The 23,070-nt window shown below is 60.2% G+C and overlaps 2 protein-coding genes across 3 annotated transcripts; one reads left to right on the top strand and one right to left on the bottom strand.

Moving 5' to 3' along the window:
- Positions 1 to 7,877: 7,877 nt before the first annotated feature.
- On the top strand, positions 7,878 to 13,037 carry GPRIN1 (G protein regulated inducer of neurite outgrowth 1). 2 transcript variants are annotated; one of them, XM_036391864.2, is made up of 3 exons: positions 7,878 to 8,075; positions 9,510 to 9,603; positions 9,806 to 13,037. In XM_036391864.2, the coding sequence occupies exon 3, from the start codon at positions 9,846 to 9,848 to the stop codon at positions 11,235 to 11,237; it is 1,392 nt and encodes a 463-aa protein (XP_036247757.1). In that variant the 5' UTR covers positions 7,878 to 8,075; positions 9,510 to 9,603; positions 9,806 to 9,845; the 3' UTR covers positions 11,238 to 13,037. The 2 variants fall into 2 exon arrangements, with proteins under 2 accessions (XP_036247757.1, XP_036247758.1); XM_036391865.2 differs by lacking the exon at positions 7,878 to 8,075 and adding an exon at positions 8,407 to 8,565.
- A 245-nt stretch (positions 13,038 to 13,282) lies between these two features.
- CDHR2 (cadherin related family member 2) lies at positions 13,283 to 23,070 on the bottom strand. Its single transcript, XM_036392072.1, has 32 exons — positions 22,979 to 23,070; positions 22,473 to 22,531; positions 22,076 to 22,141; positions 21,859 to 21,998; positions 21,579 to 21,632; positions 21,317 to 21,406; positions 20,663 to 20,752; positions 20,234 to 20,356; positions 20,013 to 20,156; positions 19,795 to 19,870; positions 19,492 to 19,598; positions 19,182 to 19,412; positions 18,935 to 19,090; positions 18,543 to 18,710; positions 18,213 to 18,274; positions 17,892 to 18,132; positions 17,555 to 17,791; positions 17,207 to 17,276; positions 16,505 to 17,119; positions 16,201 to 16,272; positions 15,878 to 15,927; positions 15,616 to 15,767; positions 15,325 to 15,427; positions 15,157 to 15,245; positions 14,873 to 14,947; positions 14,687 to 14,764; positions 14,547 to 14,607; positions 14,315 to 14,439; positions 14,047 to 14,160; positions 13,859 to 13,936; positions 13,696 to 13,756; positions 13,283 to 13,490 (listed from the first exon to the last, which is right to left on the bottom strand). The coding sequence occupies exons 1-32, from the start codon at positions 23,068 to 23,070 to the stop codon at positions 13,371 to 13,373; spliced, it is 3,999 nt and encodes a 1,332-aa protein (XP_036247965.1). The 3' UTR covers positions 13,283 to 13,370.

The following is a 23,070-nucleotide window of genomic DNA, read 5'->3' as shown; positions in this document are numbered from 1 at the left end:
ATTCTGTGGGATGTCTGCCATGGCAGGAGGTCCTGTGCCCACCCCACAGTGCCATCCTTGGGTCTTCAGCTCTCCTAGGACAGGACCACCAACCCAGCCTGGACCCCCAGCTGGCCTTTAGCCCCTTGACTGCATCACAAGCTGGGTTGACAGGCTGGGCTGAGTGTCCCTGCCATGAATATCAGATTAGATCCCCCACCTGTGCTGGCTCCAGCTTTGCCAGCAAGGAGTGAAGCTGCAGCAGTCAGCATGGACTCACAACAGGTTTGCTGATGCCAGCAAATCCCAGCCTGGCTCTGGTTGCAGCAGTGCTCATAGCACTCACTGTGTGTTATTGGAAGGACTGAAACAGCTCTTTGGGGGCTGGCTGGCTGTTCCCCTAGGGCATTTTTTCCTTCCCTTGCCAATTCTGCTATCCACCAACAAGCAGACCCAAACCAGGAGCAGCATGGCTTGCCCCAGTGCCAGGGAGGCTGTAAAGGGGCTGGGGCAGAGGCAGAGTGGGGGGAGACAGGAAAGCTGTGAGAGCTGGAAGCCAGAGAGCAGGGAGGGAACTTGCTCCAACCATGCCTTATAGGAAGCAGGGTGTCCCCTCTGTGCACACCCCCTGCACAGCAGGGCTGTGACCCTCATGGGGCAGCTCCCCTGGTGCTGTGTCTGTAGCTGCAGCTGCCCTCTCTGCACGCAGTGAACACCTGCACCAGGTTCCCTGCCCACACCTGGGCTGGACTTGCAGTCATGGCTGTAATTTTCTAGAGAGGGCAGAGCTGTGAGGCTGCTGTGTGCCAGGAGGGTTTGGCAGCAAGAGGGGGGCAGAGGGCCCCATGCAGGCTGTGCCAGGTGTGAGCACCAGGCACAAGCCTGGCACAACCCTGGAAATGGGGACAGAGCTTTGTGGGAACAGAGAGAGGGACAGGGACCCAGCAGCAACAAGGAGCACTGCTGAGCATGAGGCCTTATCTGAGATGGAGGGAGTCACTGTGGGAAGATGAGCCTTGTGCTGACCTGCCAGGAGCTGTGAGGAGGTGCCATAGGTGGGAACCCCTCAAATATAGCCAAGGGTCTCTGTAGCAAGGCAAAGAGCCCAAGAACAAGGATGGGTGAGGCAAAGAGCCCTCAGGTACCTCAGCTGACTGTTCCATGGTGTAGGACAATCCTACACACGTGGTGGGAGGAAGCTGGTATTTGTCCAAATATAATTTGCTCACTTTTTTCTGCTGCCCGTGATTTTCAGTGCCAACACAGTGACGCCCCAGTACCTTCAAGAGCATCCTCTCCTCTGCCCTGGGGAAGATCTGATAAAACAATGAAGACTGAGAATGGAGAAGAGCCAGCCAAGGTCATTCCAATGATCCTTGCTCCCTGCCAGCAAACAGAGGGGCTCAGGCTTTCCTTCCCCCAAATTATGTAACCTGCTACCTCCACCTCCATCCCTCTGGCCCAGCAGGCAAGATGTCAGTGTGGTGTTGTGGCACCTTCCTGGGCTGCTGAATTCCTAAAGCCAAAGTTCAGCTGTGCTGCTGCCACTCGCACACCAATGCAGGGTCTGTCAGGAGCATGTGGCACGAGTGGTCTGTACATTTGCTTGCTCTGGGGTGTGTTCTCCCTCCTGAGCTGATTCTCTACAGTGGCAGGGATGAGGGTGTTGTGAGACATCTCCAGGATGCTGTTGGCATGTGGATCTGTTTTTGGGAAGCCAGCTATGGTGCTGTGGCTCTGGAATGTGCAGGACAGTCCTGTTGTCCCCAGCCTGGCAGAGTTAAGCACAGCCCTCAGAGCTGTGTCTGTAGGACACCAGGGACAGCCACCTTCTCTGTGGGCACTTCAGGGACAGGCACTGACCACCACCCCTTAAAGAACTGGGGTGACTGGGCTCAACTCAGCTGATCATAGTCTTATAGGGCCTTGGTGCTGATCCTTCTGGAATTGTAAATGGCTCTGTCTGCGTCTCCCACACAGATACAGCAGGCACCAGATTTGTGCAGGTGTTCAGCCCACTTTGCCAAAGCCCTCCAGTGACATGGAGCAGAGATGGGGGGTGTGGGCAGAGGGAAGCTGTGGGGACAAACATTTAACCTGACCCTCTGTGCTGGTGACAGCTCCCTCTCAGGAGCTTTTGCTGAAAAGCACAAATGGAAACCTCAGCATAGCTGTTCTTGGTGAATGTTTTGGCTGGATAGAGGCTAGGACCTGGCAGGACACCATCCTTGGCTGGTGGGAGGGTAGTGAAAAGCAGAGTCTGCTCACCTTCCAGCTCATCCTGTCTTTATCACCTCCAGAGCTCCTGGACGTGATGTTCCAAGCACAGCATGCTGTTCAGTTCCTAGGAGCCAATCCTGATAGAAAACAGCTCCAGTGAGAAACAATCCCTTGGTGGGCACCGCACAGCATCCAGGCACAATCTGAGCAATCCTGCACCTCACACTCCTGTGCAATTGGCTGCCACAGCACCAACACAGAGCAGGGCCATGAGGGAGATCAACTTTCCTTACTGGGACAGAGGATTTTCCACTGTTTGCCCCGAAGCCCTTACCAGCTTGGTACAGCTCCTAAAAGCAAAACTGACACTGCAAAACGAGTCCCAAAACTCAGCAGAACTATCCACAGAGTAGTCAGGGTTTCCAGCTGTCTCATTCTCTGCTGTATCAGCTGTATCAGCGAAGCAGAAGGATGTGTGGAGAGAAAAAGGATCAGCACAGACAGGGCTATTCCTGAGGGTAGCAGCTCAGGGTGCAGCCTTGGTTCAAAGCCTTTTCCACGGAGGAGGGAGCTGCTGTGAGGAGAGAGGGCTTGGAGGGATACACAGGGTGCCAGCAGCACTTGAGCTGTGTGTTTTCCAGTTTATTCCTCCCTGTCAATGGCCTCGGGAATGGGCAGCTGTGGGCGCTGGATCGGGGCAGCAGCTCCTGGCGTTTCAGCAGGGGGAAGCACCTCACCGCAGTTGTGAGCTCGACCTGGTCTGCAGGGAAGAGAGGGAAGGTCTTCCTGGGAGGAGAGGAGAAAACGCAGTGCTGGTGCTCTCAGGGTTCCACTGAGCTCCGGGCTCCAAACTGGTGCAATCAGAGTTTACCCAGTGCCCCACTGAGTGGGTGTAGGTGTTTGCTATCCATCTCCCACTCCCCAGGTACTGATATCAGGGGCCAGCACACCAATCCCAGGCCCTGTGGAGGTGGAAAAATCAGCCACGTCTTGTCCTGCAACTCATTTGCTGAGCTCCAACCAAAGCGTATCTAGAACTGGGTGATTTCCACGGGCTGGTCATGGTCTCTGGCACACCAAGCAGTCCCCTGGCCAAAGTGTGGTGCTGCCCACGTCCCAGGGCCACCCCAGATTTCCTCAGGCATGAATGGCTTTGGCTTTCACAGGGTCTTTGCCTTGGCCCTTGCCAAGAGGGAGTGTAGAGGTCTTTGCCTTGTGGTCAGCACTCACTGAACTCTCTCTCACATGCTGAGGCAGGAGAAACCTTCACTCCTCCCTGAGTCTGAGCAGGCCAGTGGGAGTACAGGATAATGTCCAAGTGAGGCCCTGCTCAGTAGGAGGACAATCCTGAGGGTCCCTCTACTCCAAATTCTCAGTGCAGGCAAAGGAAGGTGTGAAGGGATGGTGGAGCACCAGGATAGTGACAGGCAGCGATGGTGGCAGCTCCTGTGTTGCTATAGGACACAAAAGAACACACGCTCACACCGTTCTCAAGGTGAAAGAGAAAAAAGGGCCGTTTATTTTCTGACTCCAACATTTATAGTTTTCCAAAAGTGACAGTGGATTGGAGGGTGACAGTGGCACCTCTCCAATGCCACTGGTTAAACCAACAGTCTATCAACTCTTCTTCCTCTATAAAGGAATGCAAAACAATGAGTTATTTACAGAAAGTGTGTGAGAAAGTTCACTACAAGAATGTCAACATCAGAAGGCTTAAAAAATCTTAAAAAACCAGGGTGACACTCCTGTATCTGCCTGGCCAGGAAGCTGCTGCCTGCTCTCCTGACTGCCAGCACATGCTGCTTACAGAGCAGGGACAAACCCACCACCTACAAACTCCTTCTTGGGCTTTTCTATAGTAAAAGGCCTTGTTATTTTCTCAGGCTCGTGTTCCTGTGCAAGAACAACAAAACACAGTTGCTACTAGAGGCCCCAGGAAAAATCACAGAGCTCAGTACAGCATCCAGCAGCTGTCCTGCCCTGCCTGCTGGCTCCAGGGAGTTTAGTCACAGCAGCTGGGGACCCAGGAATGGAAAAAAGAGATGTGTGAACTCCTGCTCCCTTTGCTCACTGCCTTTCTAAGCCCTTGCTGATTTGCCCCTTCCCCCAGCACAGCAGGCAGTGGTGGGAGCATCCCCACTCCAGGCTCCCTCAGCGTGTCTCCAGCCAGATGCACCGACCCATAAACCAGAGTTCACCCCCCTGTGCCGCCCCAAGCTGCTTTTCACAGTGCTGGGTGAGTGTTACTCACTACAAACCTCTCCCCCCACTCGTCAGAGCACACTGGCACGGAGAGGGAGGGCTGTGCAAATGGAGCGTGAGTTATGGGCTGTCGGCAGGGAAACGAGGAGTGAACTCACCCAGCATTTCCTTGGATTCATCCTCACACCCACCATGGCAACACAAAAAGGAACATCTGGGAAAGGCTGGGTAAGGCAGACAGATGTTCTCTGCCAGCTCACCTGCTCCCCAGGGGGAGGAAGTGACTCTGGCAATCGTGACTGTGTTGGTGAATCCAGGCAAGGGGCCACGGCTCCCCCATGCCTCCCATGGCTCCCTGGTAATGCCATGAATCCTCTGCAGAGCAGAGCTGGAGGCAGGATGGGATATGGACCTTGAGCCTGCCACAAATGCCACCAGCCAGAGCTGAATCCATGACAACCCAGGCACAGAGACTGCATCTGAGGAGCTCGATGCTGGACACTTCTGATCAACACCAACATCCCGGGCTGCCAGGGGTGTATTCTGTAACAAGACATGCCCTCACTCATCTGTGCCCAGGGGGGCATCCTGCTCTTCCAAAGCCCTGCTGTTTTTCACAGCACCTAATGAGCTTTTCTGACTTGTGGCCCCATCCCATGCCCAAGTCACCGTGTGTTTTGTGTTCCCTTTGTACTGACCCACTACTGTGCATTTGTGTGCTGTTAATGTAGCCAGGGCTTTCACTTCATGGGCACGGATTGAGCTGCTGAAATGAACCCCTGGGAGAGGAGAGAGGAGAAGTGAAGAGTCCCTGCCTGTCTGCCACAAAGGCACAGAGGCACTGTAGGAAAGGTTTTTTGCTCTTCTGGAGCAGCAGCATCTGGTTGTGATAGATGAGTGTATTGATGATCAGAGGGCTGGAGCATTCAGCTGTGGAGACAAGATGGGAGAGCTGGGGCTGTTCAGCCTGGAGAAGGCTCTGAGGAGACCTCAGAGCTCCTTCCAGTACCTAAGGAGAGCTGGAGAGGGACTTTTTACAAGTGTGTGGAGTGATAGGACAAGGGGGAATGTCTGTAAGCTGAAGGAAGATAGATTTAGGTTAAATATTAAAAAGAAATCCTTCCCTGTGAGGGTGGTGAGGCCCTGGCAGAGGTTGCCCAGAGAAGCTGAGGCTGCCCCATCCCTCCAAGCATTCAAGGTCAGGTTGGATGGGACTCTGAGCAACCTGATCTAGAGGAAGGTGTCCCTGTTCATGGCAGGGATGTTGAAACTCAATAATTTTTAAGATCCCTTCCCACCTAAACCATTCATTGCTTATATGATTCTCTGTGTTGGTTCTTTTCCAGAGCTCTCCCTCGTCCTGTGCTGAGAGGTGAAATGTGTGGTTGGGTTGTTCCCCAGTGTCACCACCCAGCTCCGGCTGATTGATGCTATGCTTGGGTCCCTCTCAGTGGCACAGAGCAGCTGGCAGAGCTGGGCCTCTCTGTTCCCCCATCCCTGCCTCTGCCCCCAGCTGGCCCTGGGGCTGTGTCCCTGTCTGTACCCAGGAACATCCTGAATGATGTTCTCAGGCTCCAGGCTGCAGTGTCCTGGATGCAGCGCTCTCCCATCACATGGGGCTGTGGCAGGGGCTGTTTTGGGACACCTGGGACATGAGGTGGTGGCAGGGATCAGATATGCCCCCACAGCATATCCACACCAAGGCAGCTGGGAAAACAGCACTGTTTTTAGGGTGCTTGGTGCTTTTGGGTAACAGGGTCCCTGTGTAACATCCTTGTCACCTCAAGGCACTCACAGCTCTGGGCACACTGAGGGTCCTCCTGCTGGTGACACGACTTGGGGGACAGCACAGGACACATGGCTGCGGCTGGAGATGGGATCCCGGTGCCCCTGGGCATCCCCTGTCACTGCCATCTGCGAACGCCCCACCACCTCCTCACCCGACACCTCTGCCCGCCGATTCCGTGGGCAGCCGTGCGTGGAGGTGCCGAGAGGCCGCGGGACCCCCTCTCCTGGCAGGGGTCACATTCCCACCCAGAGCCTGCCGGCTGTGTCCCACCGCTCCCGGGCACAGCCGGGCACCGAGAGCCGGGGCCCGGGGAGCCGGGCTGGGCTGAGCCGAGCGCGGGGCCGTGCGCTGCCGCTCCGGCGTGTGCGGGCCCGGCGGCTGCGGGGGAGCCCGGTGCGCGTTCACGTGGCGCTGCCCGTGCGGCGTGGGAGGTGGGCCAGGGCCCGGGGAGGGGGTGCGGTGCTACCTGCGCCAGCTCCCCCTCCGCTGAGGGAGAAGGCGCTTTTCAGGCAGCTGCCTGGCTCCTCCCGAGCCGGCAGCGCGGGAGTGCGTTGCCAAGGCAATGGGGACCATCTTACTCATCCTCCTCGCTATTGTTCTCCTGCCAGCCCTGAGGTGCCCGGGCGGGGAGAGGAGGAGGAGGAGAAGGCAGCCAGCCTGGGATGAAGGCTGCCTGCGGGGAGGAAAAGATGCTCCCCATGGCCCCTCTCCTCACCCCCCCGGCCCCCCAAGCCCCAGCCAGCTCTGGTGGGACGGGGACACGCTGGTGGCAAGATGCCGATGGGAAGAGACGCGGCTGGCGGAGCTTAGAGGGGCAGTGGAAGCAAATGGCAGCAGGATGTGACCCCGCAGCCTCCTGCCGGCTGCAAAGTCCCAGCCAGAGGCCAAGGGGTGTTTGTCCCCTCCTTTGCCAGGATTTGCCCCAGTCCATGGTGTCCCTTGGATCCAAAAACGAATGTGCCGGGGTCTGGGTCTGATTCCATACAGGGCACCATGGGATGTAACCCCACACCGGTGCCCCACAGTGAGTTAGTTCCCCCACCGCTGCAGGCATGCAGCTGGGTCCAGTCAATGCTGCAGGACTGGGACCAGCAGGCAGGACCAAGTGTGGGGACCAACACCTCGAGGAGGGGACACATGAATGGGCGCAGGGGTACACCCCCCCCTCCAGCCTCCCCAGCCACCTCCTGGAGTGCCCGTTGGTGACATTGCAGTGCCTCGCTCTGCCCCAGAGAGGGAGGGGGGCAAGGATTTTTATTTAATTTCCATATCCTGCCTCCCTATTTTTAGCCTTCGGGGTTTTGTTCCAGGCTGGCTGTTTACTGAAAGAAGCATTTCCAACCTCCCTTGTCTCCAAGCAACCAGGTGTGCCAGCTCCCATGGAACCAGCCTTACCCTATAGATCTATAGGGCTGGGGGGCCGGTGCTAACGTTATCTCTAAGATGGTTGGGGAAACCTGCCTAACCCTAGCACCCACCCCTCCGGACCCTATAGATCTATAGCTCCTGTCTCTGAGCTGACATCTCTGGGTCGGGGAGGGGAGCCTAGTCCCATAGGACGCTGAGGGGCGGTTTGGGGGTCAGCTGGAGGTTTTAGGGGGGGATGCAGGTGAGGCGAGCAGGCCGCCTTCCCCCCCGCAGCGCGAGCGGGAGTGCGTGGGAAGGAGTTAGACAAAGCCTGAGCCCGGGAGCAGAGGCAAGCGCTGCCGGGAGCTAGACGGGGCCGTTCTTCCCTCCCCGTCCTCCCCCACCCTCGGGCGAGGGGTACTCGGGAGCCCATCTCCATCCCGCCACGCTGGCACGCTGTCCCGGTCCCTCGGGCTGACCGGGGCGCAGCCCCGGCCCCGGGAATGCCCGGGAGGGAAGCGGCCGCCTCCATCACCAGGTAGGAGGGGGACTGGGCTCTGTGGTGCTCTCACCCCCACCCACGGGACCCTACGCTAAGGTTTGGGATCCCCTGACTCTGCCGGTGCCGGTTGTGTGTCCTGCTGTGCCCGAGTGCACGGGGAGTGCCGGGATGCTCGTTCCTGGGGCACACGGCGCGGAGATGCTTTGGGTACCGGGGGGGCTCTGGGATCACGGGGGGCTCCCGGGGCGGGCCGCTGTGGTGACAGCAGTGACACCGGGGGACTTGCGGTGTGCCGGGACCCCCCCTCCCCAGGCGGCAGCCGGCTCTCCCTCGCCTCCCCACTGCTGCTGGGGGTGCCGGGGCGGGCGGCAGCCGTGGGGAGCGGCCCGGGGCACGGTACCGCCCCCGCCGCCACCGCCCTACGCATGCTCGCCGCCGCTGCCGCCGCCGCGCCGAGCCGAGCCGAGCGGGACAGGGGCCGGACGGGACGGGACAGGACGGGACCGGGCGGGAGGATCCGCCGCAGGTACCGGCGGCCGCGGGGCGCACGTGGCGGGACCGGGCCGGGCGCTGCCGTCGCCCGCCCCGTACGGGCACCCCGGCGTGGGGGGGGGTGGGGGGGGGCGGTTTGGGGGTGTTATGCAGCCCCGGGACGGGCGGCGGGGGCGGGTCGGCCTCTCCCGGCCGGGGCTGCCGCGGTGCCGGCTTTGTCCGGGGCTCGGCCGGGGAAGAGGGGCCGGGGCGTGCACACGCGTGTCCGTGCGTGCGGGTGTGCCCGTGGCCATGTGCTGGCGTGTGCGTGCCCGTGCGTGTGCACACGCGTGTGCCGGGGCTCGCAGCTCCTCGCGGAGCATCGGTACCGGGCACGGTACTGATCCCGCGGGGTCGGGATGCTGTCGGGGCAGGTCGGGGGGCCGGGCGGCGCGGCCCTCCGGGGATCGGGGTGCTCCGTGGGAACCTACAGACGGGGCGGGGATCATCGCCTCCGGGCTCAGCCCTGCTGGGGGACGTCGGTGACCGCCTGGTCCCCGCTCCTGTCGCCTCCCTTTGGGGGAACACGCTCGGCTCCAGCTGTGTCCGCTCGGTTCTGCCTTTTTCGGGACCCACGGGTGGCCGTGTCCGGAGGCATGGAGTGCCCCCCGCCTGCGGGACGCGTGTGCTCCCAGCTCTGCAGGGACTCCCTGGCATTGCCAGAGCTCCCGGAATGTTTGGGGCTTCCTGCCCTGCTTCTGCCCCGTGGGGCTGGGAAGGGTTTGGGGACAGCCAGGTGACACTGGACCGTGTTCCCCTCACGTGGAGAGGGAAGGGCTTGGGCTCCTGCCCTTCTCTGCAGCCTCCCTTGGACCCCAGGCCCAGCTTTCTCTCACCCCTCACTGCCCCCAGCTTCCCACTGACAGGAGGGGGCTGCCGAGCCCCCTGGTCCTCAGCCTGGTGCCCAGGACCATTCTCCAGCTCACACTCTCTCTGCAGGGGTGCCTGCACCGCGTCTCCCGCTCCAGCAGCCCCAGCAGCGCCTGGATCCCGCTCCCGGTCCTGCTGCGCCGGGAGGAGGCTGACTTTTACGGTAGGCAGCCGACACTGCTCCTCCCTTCCCGTGTGCCTGGGCACCGTGTGCCACCACACAGGCTGTGCCAGGGACAGCGAGTGCTCCAGGTGGCCACCCAACCTGTTGTCAGGGGTGGCATGGAGAAAAGCAGTGGGCAGCTGAGGTGTGATGGGGGCCTGTGTGCTGCTCGCTCCTCACTGCCCCATCCTCTCTCTTGCAGACCCGTGGCGGGACTAGCATGGGAGAAGCCTTCCCTGGGCATGGGCAGCGCTAAGGAGCCCGAGGGGCTGCAGGTGCTGAGTTGCCAGGCTGGGGCTGAGGACGCCTGCGAGCCCAGTGCCAGCTCCCCTGGCTGCCCCGTGGCAGGCGAGTGCCTGCCCGGCTCCGGCTGTGCTGCGGGAGCCCGTGCCATGAGGACCTGCTGTGTGCCTGAGGCAGAGTCTCAGGGCACCCAGGCCAACTCAGTGGCAGAGAAGAAGGTGCCATCATCAGCAGGACCAGCTCCTGGCGCACTTCTCCAGGACAGCAGCACAGAGCAGAGTGTGGCAGTAGCAACAGGGAGCTGCGGAAGATCAAGTGGTGCTGCCTCTGCCTGTGGTGCCACAGGGATGGGGGTCCCCAACACCCAGAAGGAGGATGCAGCAGCCCCCACTTCCCCTGTTTCTGATCCCTGCCTCCAGGCAACCAGCAAGGACATGGGGAGCACGGCAGCTCTTGCCAAACATGTGGCATTCGTGGAGCCCACTGCAAGCACCGGGACAGCTGAGCTTCCAAGCCAGGAGCAGCCCCAGGACAGCAAAGGGACATCCCTGGGTGCTGCTCCCCAGACAAAGGGCAGTGAGGCTCCCAAGCACCCCCAGGGATGCACAGCAGACCCCCCCAGCACCAGCACTGCAGGGATTGGGGGTCGAAGTGAGGCAGGACCAAGCTCCACTGCTCTGGGCCAGGGCAAAGCTGAGGGAAGCTCAGTCCAGGATGTGGGTGCTGGGAGCAGCCAGCAGCCCCAAACAGCCAAGCAGCTCTGTGAATCCTACTCCTTTGAAGTGACCCCGCCCCAGGACACTGGGACACAAGACATGGGGACGCAAGTGGACAACCGCGTGTCCTTGGTGTCGGTGGCCTTAAGCCCCATGAGCCCCCCGTGTGGGGCTGCTGCCTTCACCTTCCCCAAGAGAGAGGCAGCCTCTGCAGCCCCACGCCTCGAGCCCTCCATGAAGGACGCGGAGATGCAGGTGTCCATGCCTGTGGAGACCCGCTCAGTGGCCACGGGGCCGATGACACCGGTGGCCAAGTCCCCGCAGACCTCGTACCCTGAGGTGCAGGTGAAGGGGACGGTGCCGGAGGTGGTGGAGGAGGAGCCTCCGGAGCCCATCCGGGAGGTGAGCTGGGATGAGAAGGGGATGACGTGGGAGGTGTATGGGGCCTCCATGGAGGTGGAGGTCCTGGGCATGGCCATCCAGAAGCACCTGGAGAAGCAGATTGAGGAGCACGGGCGGCAGGGGGTGGTGACCCCGCAAGACACCCGCACCGGCTCCGTCAAGGGCGGGCCCCGCAAGGGCGAGCCCAAGAGGCAGCCCAGCGTCTTTCGGGCTCTGCTGCAGAACGTCCGGCGGCCCCGGTGCTGCTCCCGTGCCGGCCCTGCCATGGAGTGAGCTGCTGCCTGTGCTGGCAGGGTGGGGGTGCCTCGGGGCTTCTCCAAAGTGGGGATGGGTCCCTGCCCTGGCGTCCCGAGACACCCGGTGCCAGTGTGCAGGGCTGTGGTGGTGATGGAGCACTGCACACTGGGACAAGGTATCTCCTTTGCTGGGGTCCTCCCTGTCAGCCTCGGGTTCCCCCGTGAGTGTAGCCCCATGGAGGTGCCCTGGGACATGAGACTGGTGCCCTGTCTTTGTGCTTGGTGGCTTTTTTCAGCACGAGGAAGCACGTGGCTCCTTCCAGATGGAGGCAGCTGCTCCTGTGCATCTCCTGCCCATGGCACAAGTCTGAAGATGGCTCAGGGTGCTTGCTGCTGGCTGCCCTGAACTCTGGCACCCCAAGCAGGAGCATCTCTTCCCATGCTGGAGAGACACTGGTGCATCGCCCTGCCATTGCTTTGCCTGTCCAGGGCTTGGCCACACTCCAACCAGCCCGTGGCTGTGCATGTGTGGGTCCCCACAGCCACCCATGGCAAGCACCAATCCCCCAACTTCCCTGTTCTCTCTGCCCCACTGCCATGTTGTGGGTGCCCTGGAGCTGGGAGGATGCGGCCACACAGGGCACCAGGACAGATCTCAAATCTGAGAGAGACAGAGGCCAAGCACGTGTGTGATGGAGAGCTGCTCGTGCCTGTCACCGTGGCTGGAGGTGCTTGGGGAGTCTGTCCCCATGGCCCCCAGCTCCACCTGCCTGGGAGCAGCACATCCTGACCACGGCTGGTGGTGGACATGAAGCCTGCCCTGCTTCCAGGCCTGTCCAGCTGCCCCAGTGGTGCTGGAAAGGCCCCATGTGCTGGGGACACCGGGACATGTCCCGCTGGGCCCGCTGGCTTCCCCTCTCCGACGGCAGCTGGGGACACGACGACTGCAGAACGCTGCCACTTTTTACAGCTGGGGTTTTACAGGGTGGGGGGGAGGGGAGCTTTTATTGAACCGTGTTTGCATTTTTGGAGCTTTTTAAGAGACACTTTCAGCCATGAACGTCCTGCCTGGAGCCACCTCCCCCATGGTGGCCTGTGGGGCTGAGACCATCTTTTCAAACACTCTTCCTACGTTGCCTGTGCTCTGCTAGGCTGAGGAGCATTGGGAGTGAAGGGTCAGTCTGCAGGGGGGGTGAATATCCCCGTGGTTGGGCCGACATCCCTGTGGCTGGCAGCACCTCAGTGTCCTGCCAAGATGTGGATCTTGGCTCCCCCAGCCTGGCCCCATGGAAAGGACCAGCCCCACAGTGCCACAGCAAGGGGGGCCCAGGGCCATGTCCAGCATCTGATGGGCAGGAGGCTGCAGACAAGGGGTGCTTGGAGAGCTGCACCACCCCTCTGGGCAGAAGTGCAGGAGGGCTCAAGGTGCCAGAGTCACCACTGCAGCCGTTTTCCCTCGTTAAGGTAAATTCTTGCCCACCTAAACCCACACTGTACATCCTGGGCTTGTTTTGTCCCTGTGGGGCTGCAAAGGGCTTGCTGAAGTGCCAGCTGGCAGCCAGGGCCGTGGCAAGTGCCCACTCAGTGCCGTGGCACTCGCTGGGACCTGGCTCTGCTCAGTGCCTTGGGCTGTGGGACCAGTGCCACGGCCGTGCCAGGGAGACCAGGAGCCCTGGGGCATCCCCTTGCCACCCTGCCCCAGGCTGTGCTCACCTCCAGCCCTGAACTGCCAAGCTGTGGCACACCAGCGCTGCAGCTTCATCACCCATTTTCTTCTTTTTTTCCTCTTCATTTCTTTTGGGGGTGGGGCGGGGGGAGGAAGGGGCGGGAGGATCAGTCTGTCAGTGTGGATGTTGGGTAATAAAACCTTGCACAAACCTCTTGGGGGCTGCCTGCACCTCCCTCCCCCGGGGCAGAGAGGGTCCTGGGGACAAGGAGCCTGGCTGAGCCCCACAGTGGCACCTCCCCTCTGGCACCAGCTGGCCCAAAACCAGCACTTCATGCTGGGAGAGACGACTCCAAGCTGACTGAGCCCCCCAGGCAGATGGGCTGATGACCACAGGACACTGTGACCCCCCGTGGAACAGTTTTATTGCCAGACACTGAACATATCAACACTGAAGCAGCTGCCTGAGTCCTGCTCTGGCCCTGCTGTGCCCTGTGAGCCCGCTCACAAGTCCGTGGTGGTGAAGGTGGTGTTGAGGTATGCTGTTCTGGTGGGCTCCTTCATGTTCAGGGCAGCCACCAGCACCTCCTTGTCAGTGGGGTCTGTTGGCTGCATTTTGACCTGCTGCAGGAGGAGAGTGTGGTCAGAAGGGATTGGGACAGATGTGTAGGGCAGGGACACCCGTCCTTCCTTTCCCCTCTGTTGAGGGGTGCAGAGTAGAGGACACAAAGGGTCCATGAGGCCCTGGGGACCACAGCAGAGAGAAGGTGGTGCAGGGTGCTGCCAGGACTCCCAGCTGCCAAGCACTGGCAGCTCTTTGCACACTTACCTCGACCTCAAAGTTGTCATCTGCTGGTGCATTTACTGTATTTTCATCCAGGGAATTCATGCTGTGAGAATGCAGAGTGAGAGGTAAAAAAGGACCCAGGCACTGGAGAAGTGAGGTATGAGGTGACAGCCTGTGGCCTTTGGGACCTGCCCACAGAGCTCACCTGGTCACAGAGATGGAGTCCTCATGGAAGCCCAGGTCGTGGGAGGGATCCAGCGGGCGGTTCAGCATGGGGTTGGCCCTGGTCAGGGATGGGTGGCAGGTAAGTGCTGCCCCTTGGGGCACTGCAGCCCCTGGATGTGGGGACAAGCCTGGTCTCTCCCCACCTGCTGCAGGGAGCCCCCCACTCACCCCTCAGCGTTGTACTGGTTGGTCCCAGGGATGCCAGCTCCTTGCTGTGCTGTTGCAGGGTTGAATGTTGTGGCCACCTTCAGAGCCTTCATGGCATTCAGCTTCCTCTTGTAGCTGCAGAGCCCAGGGATGGGGTGGGTGAGAGGGGCAGGGAGGAGCTGGGCTGTGGGATGGGGTGGGCAGGTTGGAGGATGGGGATGGGTCTGGGGGTGCTGGTGAGGATGAGGGTGGTGGGGGGTGGTAGGAGGGGGTGCAGGCAGTCAAGTACCTCCTGGTGGTGAGCACCAAAACCAGGGTCATGATGAGTATGAAGATGAGCAGGAATGCTGCCAATCCTGCGATAATGCCAATCAGCTCCACCTCCCTGGTGGGCTTTGCCACCTCCCCGGGGCCCTGGCACAGAGCAGGGGTGAGGGCACAGTTCCAGCCAGGGAAACCCCCCAGCCAGCCCCAGAGGGGTTGCTGCCCTCTCCCCTTGCCCTTTGCCTGGCCCCACTCACAATGACAGCCAGGCCCAGTTTCACCAGCTCAGCCAAGCCCACCGGGTCAGATTGGATGAGTCTGCCAAGGAAAGCAGAGGTGTAAACAGCTGGGTTGGTGCCAGCACGAGGCCGTGCCCGTGCACAACCCCAGCACTCACGTGATCAGGTCATTGACATCCAGGGCAGTGCCATTGCTGTACACGAAGTAGGCCTCCATCACTGACTTGGCATCCACGCTGCAGAATCACAGAGATGGGGTCAGTGAGGTGCTGGGGTGCAGGGCATGGTGCCCTGCCCACACCCCTGATGCCACCACCAATGTCCCCTTCCCCACCACCACTCACTGGGTGTCACGGGTGTCCTCCATGCCTCGGATGGCCACCACATAGACTGCTGCCTTGGTCACTGTGGTCAGGGCCCTAGGAACAAGAGAGGTGGGGGGGAAGCTGGGCTGGACATCCTGCTGTTCTGCTCATGGGCACAGGAAGCAGACTGACCCCCTGAATCCCCCTCCTCTGGTGGGGACCTGCCTGGCCCACCTTGCTCACAGTCCATGAGGCTGAGAGACACATTGGTGGGTCCATCCATGCACCCCCAGCTCAGCCCAGCCCAGCCCAGCACCCCTTACAATTTAATATTTTCGGAGTTACTCTGGACTTCTTCCACTGTTGTCAAGAACTGGAGCCGAACGCGGTAGCTCTGATCCACCGTGAAGATCTGTGTGTGGGGACCAGGGGTGAGCAGAGCTGGCCTGCATGGGTGATGTCCTGGGACAGGGCTTGGGGGTGACACTCACACTCAGCACGGTCTGGGCTCTGTGCACCGGTTCCTCACCATCCTTAGCCTCCACCGTCACCTTGTACTGCCCCTTCAGAGATTCATCAAGGTTGCTGGCCACTCTGTGAGAACAGGGACACCAGTGATCCCACTGCACTGTGCCCTGCCATCCCTCAAGCTCCATCCTACCTCCATGCCTAGGCAGGACTCTAGAAAGGCTTTGTCCCCTTTGCAGCCCACACTGGCCCTGCAGCAGGCAGGAGCTGAGCTGCATCCCCCCTCCCAGCCCAGCCCAGCCCCACGCCCTCACCGGATACTCCCGATGTAGGCGCCCTTGTCAGGTGTTGTGGACACCCCAAAGAGGTTCTCGAAGGGCCGACTGCCCCCGTTGTCCTCCACAAACACCACACTGACGATGGAGAAGGTGATGGTTCCCCCCAGCCCTGTGTCAGCATCTGTGGCCTGCAGGGATAGAGCACGGCAGGAGCATGGGTGGGAACGGCCCCTGCCTGCCCATGGGACAAGTGAACAAAGCTCCATGGACTGACAGATCCAGGTAGGCAGCTCCTCACCTTCACAGTAGCCACTTGCAGTTCCACAGGAGAGATTTCGGGGACAACCACTGCCAGGAACAGACAGATGGATGGTGCAGTCATGCTGGTGAGCAGCCAGACTTGCTGCAGACCCCACACCCACACAGCCCCAGGGTTCCAAGCACCCCCTGCTGCCCTTGCCCCCACAGCCTCCATGGAAAGCACTGAGTAACCCCAGCCTGGCCCCTGCACTTCTCAGCCCTGCCCCAGGCTTGGGGAAAATCCTCGCTGCTGGTGAATGTGGCAGGGCATGTGTGGGTGCAGCGAGGAGCCCACATGATGTGCCAACCCCAGCTGCTCACCAAAAGTCTCTGTGATGGCCTCGAAGACTGGCACGTTGTCATTCACATCAATAATGATGATCCTCAGGGTTTCTGCAAATATCCCAAAAGCAGAGCTCTGATCACCAACAGAGCAGCCCTGCAGCACCATCCTCTGCTTCCTGTGGGAGCTCTGTCCTCCCAAAAAGCTCAGGTCAAGAGAACTGGGGACACCCTCCCTCTGTAGCCAAACCACCCAGCTCACAGGTGCTTGTGGGAGGTGGGAGAGGCAGTCCCAGCACCTGCCATGCCCCTGGTGGGGAAGGAGGGGGCACTGGGGCCGTACCGTTCTGGCTGTAGCGGTTTCCTTTCTCAGTGTACAGATCCTCCACCCTCAGTGTGAGCAGGACCCTGTCACACACCTCGTAGTCGATGTCCGAGCTGTTCACCAGCACTGAGCCATTGGGTGCCAGCAGGAACCAGTCCCAGCACACGTCCCCAGCACTGCTGTCCCCCTTGAAGCAGGCGACCGCCAGCTCCTCAAAGAGCAGCGAGTGGTTGGTGTCAGGGTCGAAGGCGTTCAGCGTGTGGATCACACCCTGCTGTGTCCTGTTCTCAGCCACTGACACGTCCTGCAGCGAGCCTGGCAGGATGGTGGGGGACACGTCATTGACATCGAGGATGTGGACTGTCACTGAGACGTTGGCCTTGTCCCCGGCATTGTCTGCAGCCGTGTTCTCTGCCAGCACGGTCAGGATGAAGAACTTCTGCTGCAGCGTGTCGTAGTCCAGGGACATCTCAGGGTCTACAGACAGCTGCCCACTGTAGTTCCCTGGTCCCAGGCGGGTTGAGCGGATCAAGAAGTTGCTGGAGCCAATGTCTCTTTCAAGCCGGAATGAAATGCGGGAATTGATCTCTGTGCGGTCGGCATCTGTGGCCTTCACCTCACCCACAAAGGACCCTGCAGGTGGAGACAGACACTGAGTGGGCAGTGGGCACTGACTTGGGGCCACTGCTGGTCCCACAAACCTGGCCATGCAACTTCTACCTGGAGAGTCTTCAAAGACTGAGAACTCATAGGACTGGTTGAGGAACACAGGAATGTTGTCATTCAGGTCCTGCAGAAGACAAAGCCCATGGCTGTAGCCCTTCCAGAAAACAGGATTCCCCACAGCTAGCTGGGGACAGGAGTGTGGGCACCTGCCTGCCCACAGGCAGGAGCTACACAAGCCCTCTCCTGCCTCCCTGCATCAACTATTCACTCTGTCCCCACAGAAAGTCTGGAGACACGGCACCTCTGCCACAGCCACAGATTCCACAGCCCCGCCCTGCCCATCCGTCCCAGTTCTAAGCCCCAGCCTGCCCCAGCATGTCCCTGCTTGTGCCCAGGGCTCACCCCCACGGTGATGGTGACGTTCACTGTGGTGTTCAGCGGTGGCTCGCCATGGTCATACACCATCACTGTCACCACCATCTGTCCATGCTCATCTTCCAAGGCTTCACAGTCCAGTGGCTCTGTGCTGTGCATCTCACCTGTGTCTTTATTGATGGTAAAGTTGTTGCTGAACAGTCCTGGCAAGATCATGAAGCCCAGTTTGCTGTTGGGGCTGTCAGGCATGTCATTGTCGATGGCCTGAAAAGGTCAGCGTTTGGAACAGGGCTGTGGGGCACCTCGGGGACAGTCCCTCCCCTCTGAGAGCCCTGTCAACCCCCTCACCTCTGCTGGCACATACCTGGATCTGTGTGCTAACATTCTGCCCCTCTTCCACAGAGATGAAGTAGGAGCCGATGACGATGGGTGCCATGTCATTGGCATCCAGCACGGTGATCTCCAGCACCGTGGTGCCCACCAGGCCACCCCCGTCCCTGGCCTGGAGGTTGGCGTAGTAGATGGAGCGAGTCTCCCTGTCCAGCAAGGTCCCGTTGTGCACCAGCAGGGCGCCGGTTGTGGCATTCACCGTGAAGACGTTATGGCTGTGACACACACAGAGCCTTCAGTGGAGCCCACCCTCCAGGGTGATGCCCTGGGTGTGGCTGGCTCTGTCCTTACGTACATGTTCTCTGGGAGCAGCTGGTAGGTGATCTGGCCCAGGACACCGCTGTCTGGATCATAGGCCTGAAAGACAGAAGGAACCATCTGGTCAGTCTGTTTCAGCCCTCAGAGCAGTGATGAGTCTGGGGCAGTGGCTGTTGGCAGTGAGCGCCCCAAAAATGCGGCCCTCATGGGCAAGGGGTCCCACCCTTGAGTACCCACTGGTCTTGAGTCCTTCCTGTGTGTATGGAGAGATCAGTGCCCTCAGCACAAGCTGTACTAGAAGTGCTAGGTGTGCCCAGTGCCCTGCTTGGGGATATTAGGTGTGCCCACTCCCTGCTCAGTGCCTGACCGTGATGTTTGGGGAGATGACAGTGCCATCGGGGCTGTTCTCCATCACAGACAGGCTGTAGGTGCTCTGGGGGAACTCAGGGATGTGGTCATTGCTGTCGATGAGGTCAATGGTCACGGTGGCCGTGGAGCAGCAGTCTGTAGGGTTCCCTGTGTCATTAGCAATGATCTGCAGGATTGAAAAGGGATTGTGTCTCACACCAGTCCCCAAACATTAGAGGGACCTGTCACACTCCAGCCCAGCTCCCCTGCACCAAACAAACTGCCAGGACAGAGCCCTGCTGTGCTTTACTCCTGAGCTCTGCAAGAGAAAGGCCATGTCCCCACTGTGCCCCAATGCAGGCAGGGAGCAGGAACTGCCTCCACAGAGCAGGCCAGCCCTACAAGTCCCACCTGCACCACCATGACGTGGCTTATCTCGTAGTCCACTAAGGAGGAGTTTTGCACCAGGATCTGGACTTCCCCTGCGCCCACAATCGTTGTGGGGAACACAGTGAAGGCGTTGGCATTTGGACCCTGCAGGCTCAGCTCAAAACTGCTGTTGATACCCTGTCAGGGAGGGACAAGAGCCAGGGTGAGTGGTGTAGCAAGGACAGACACCAGCGCCACAGCCCAGCACCATGGACAGGCTCCTTCCTACCTTATCTGGGTCGTAGGCAACAATGTTGAGGTTGGACACAGGCAGTCTGGTGGAGGAATGCTCTATGATGCTGCCTGTGAAGTTGTTCTGAGCACTGGCAGAGAAGTTGCAGCTGGACAGGGAGCAGCTGTAGAACTGGGGCTTGTTGTCATTGACATCAGTCACCAAGATTGTCACCCAGGTGCTGGCCTGGGCCTCCTTGCCGTAGATATCTGGGTGCTCCTCACGTGCCTGGGGAGGAGGAGAGAGCAGGTTGGAGGGGCCCAGGGAGAGGAAGAGGATGGGGTTCCCCTTGCTGTGTCCTACTCACTGTGACTTCCAGCAGCACTTCATCACTTGGCAGCTGCTCACGGTCCAGGGGCTCGCTCACAGTGATGGCGCCCGTTGTATTGTTGATAGCAAAAGGAGCACTGGCATCTGGGACAAGGGGACAGCAGGAACCAGTGGTAGCCACTGGGAAAGGCAGGCCTGGCCCTCCCTCTGCCAGCAGGTCAGGCTGGCAGAGCCTGGATGCCCAGAACCAGTTTCCAGGGTACCCCTTGCTGCCTGACCACCCCTCCTGCTCATCCCACTGTGTCATCCCCTGCCTGACCCATTCTGCCCCATCACTCACTGGTGATGATGTAGGAGATGTTATCATTCACCCCTGTGTCTTGGTCCATGGCAGTGACAGTCAGCACAATGGTGCCCTGTGGGGACATGGCCATCAGGGAATGACTTATGACATCTCCAGCTGCCCACAGGCCTGGTGGCCCAGACACTTCAGGGCATAAGAGCCCCCAAGGAGGGCCAGGGACAGGGACATGACACTGGGGCAGGCAGGCTCCTGACCAGGTCACAGTTCTCAGGCACAGAGCCTGAGTAGGGCTCATTGAGGAACCGTGGGTCCAGGTTGGGCACGTCTGTAATGGTCAGGGACAGGTAAGTAGAGCTATTCTGGATGATCCAAGCGTTGTGCAGCCATCCTCCACCATCCTGAGGAGCAGAGCACCTGTCAGTCACACAGCCCCCTTACCTGGCAGTCCTGCACCCCCAGCCTGGATGGTCCCCACCTGGGCGAGGATCTTGATCTGGTAGAAAGTGTTCTTGGCATAGTCCAGGGAACCATTGAGCACCAGACTCCCATTGTTCAGGATGTAGAAGAGCTGGAGATTGTTCATGTTGTCTGGGATCACCTGAGCAGGGGACATCAGCCTGTGTCACCCAGGCAGGGAGCAGAGGTGGTGCAGCAGAGATGGGGGCTCTATCTCCATCCTTCTGCCGGGCTTGGCCCATGGGGACCCCCAACATTTACACCCAACCTCCTGGCTCATCCCCAGCCTGAAACTGAAATCACCTTCTACCCACTGCCCAAAACCTCCCTGCACCCCCAGAGATATGAGTCTGCCCTGGCCATGTCCCCCAGCAGCTCAGCAGCACGGGGGTGGCCCAGGGGTGGGTTTGGCTGTGGTGTGACCCCCTCCACAGTGCTCTGTGCTCACCTCCTGGATTCTGTAGCTGACTTTGGAGGCGTTGCCAGTGTCGCTGTCGTTGGCAAACACGGTGTAGATGATGCTGTGCACAGTCGTGTTCTGGGCACACAGGGGTGGTGGTGACAGACAGGGGGTGATGCTGTGCCTGGGCCCTGCCAGCCCTGCCCTGGCATGTTCAGGGCTGCAGGTACTGCCCAGTGCCGTGGGACACACAGGGATGAGCTGCTGCCCTCGCTCAGGCTGGGCAGGGACTGGACCCCCTCACGACCCTCCCTGGGAGGGCACGCCCACCCCAGCCCTGGAGCTGCTGGATGGGGTTGGACCCAGCCCCACACCCCATCTACCCCTTGATCCAGTGTCACGGTGTCCTGGGCTGACAGCTAGCTTGGGCACACCCTGAATTCATTGCAAGGGCAGAGTCCCAGTCGTCTCAGGGTGACACAGAGGCTGCCACTGGGAATTGCCCTGGTGACAGAGTGCTCCCAGGTGCTGGCTGCACCACGGGCAACCCCACGCCCAGACACACTGTCACCACACACCCAGGTGTGGGCTCACGCTGTTCCCAGCCCGTTGTTGTGCCACTGCTGGCACACCCATGCCACAGGAGCCACCCAGCACCCCTGCCCTGCTGCCCGAGGGGGCTGGGAGGGCCCAGAAAGGTACCTCAGGGATGCTGGCCTCATATGGCAGGTGCTGGAACACGGGGACGTTGTCATTGCGGTCCTCCACGATGATGGTGACTTTTTTGGAAACCTACCAGGTGTCAGAGAGGGCACAAGGATGTGGGAGATGGTGGCCAGCAGAGCTGGGTGCAATTCTGCCATGCTGTGCTCACCCTGGCTAGCCAGCCAGCATCACCCACTGAGCCTTGTCCAGGGGGGCTCCCTTCCCCCTGCAGTCCCCCAGCCCTTGCCCCAGCACTCACCTCAGAGTTTATACCATCTGACACTCTGACAGTGATGGTGAGCCTGGCCTGGACCTGAGGGGACACAAGGCAGGACTTGGTCAGGGCCAGGGTGAAGCTCAATCCTCGGATGGCTGAGCCCCAATCTCTGTGTAAGGCTGAGCCCCAACTTCTGTGAGGACAACCTTCCCTCCAGGAGCTGGGTTCTGGGGCCAGGGAGTGACCCACAGGCCCTGCCCTCCATCCATACCCCCAGATTCCCACTCAGGCAGGGACATCTGACCCCATCCTCTGCCCTCACCTCACGGTCCAGGGAGTTCCTCAGTGTCACTCTGCCTGATTTGGAGTCCACAGAGAAGTAGAAGGCGTCTGTCCCTTCAATTTGGTAGTTGAGAGGGTCGTTGTCCAGGTCATAGGCCTCCAGCTGGAAAGCAAACTGGCCTGGGGGCACAGGCAGTGTCAGAACCCCCCAGTCACTCCTCTGACACCCCAGGCCCTTCTCAAGACCCCCTACTCACCCAGCTCCAGGTCCTCAGGCACATAGAAAAGGGTTGAATTGATGATGGGGACGGTGTTTCCTGAAACTGCAGGCAAGAGCAGCTGAGCACCATGGCTGTGCTGGGCACACCCACGTCTGACAGCACCTCCTCAGCTCCAGCCCAAGCTCCCAGCCGTGGTTTGGGTCTCCATGGCAGGCAGGGGAACCCCCAGCCTTCGTGCCCTTGTGCCCATCCCACACCTGCAGCCCCCACGCTTTCCCTGCTGTCCAGCCCTGCCCTGCCGTGGGTCTCCAGTGGGGCAGGCAGCTGGTTTGGGGTTGTATCTTCCCCCAGGGAATGGAGAAAGAGTATTGGGGGTTGAAAGCAGCTCCAACACCTCCCACCCACCCATGGCAGATGCCAAGAGAGTCCTTACCTGTTGCCAGGAGGAAGGGGAGCAGCACCCAAGAGCACCATGCCATCCTGCCAGGATGCCTGTAGGCACACACCAGGGAACAAGCACCTGAGAGACTGAGGCCTGCCCCCCAAACCCCTCCTGGGGAGCAGCCACCAGGGCAGGAGAGGTGAGAGGTGCTGGTGGGGACAGTCCCCTCTGCTGAGCTGGGCTGGTGAGCAAACACCAGGCTGCACACTGCACTGCTGGGCATGGGAGGACAGGGGTGACCTCCAGGTAGAGGGGACTGTGGGTGTGCCTGGGGGACCCCAGGAGCCTGCCCTGGGCATGGCTGGAGGCTCCGCTGCTTGTGCCCAACAGAGCCTCTCCAAGCAGTGCTTGGAGTCCGAGAGTAACCCATGGCATGACCAAGGGGTGTCCCTGCTTGTGCCAGGGCCTGTGGGCAGCTCCACAGCTGACAGACACCCCCACACCCCCCATGCAGCAGGGTGCCCGTGGGGGCTGGGTTAGGGGCTGACATCCCTTACCTGTGGCTGTGTCCCTGGGGATGCTGCCTCTGCTCTCTCATCTTGACACCGCCAGACCTTTGCCTCCTGCAGTAAGCATGTTCATCAATCAT

Source organism: Molothrus ater, chromosome 15 (assembly GCF_012460135.2).
Source record: "Molothrus ater isolate BHLD 08-10-18 breed brown headed cowbird chromosome 15, BPBGC_Mater_1.1, whole genome shotgun sequence".
NCBI classification, from domain to species: Eukaryota; Metazoa; Chordata; class Aves; order Passeriformes; family Icteridae; genus Molothrus; species Molothrus ater.
Note: the sequence above shows the minus strand (reverse complement) of the source record. Positions and strands in the feature narration are given on the sequence as shown.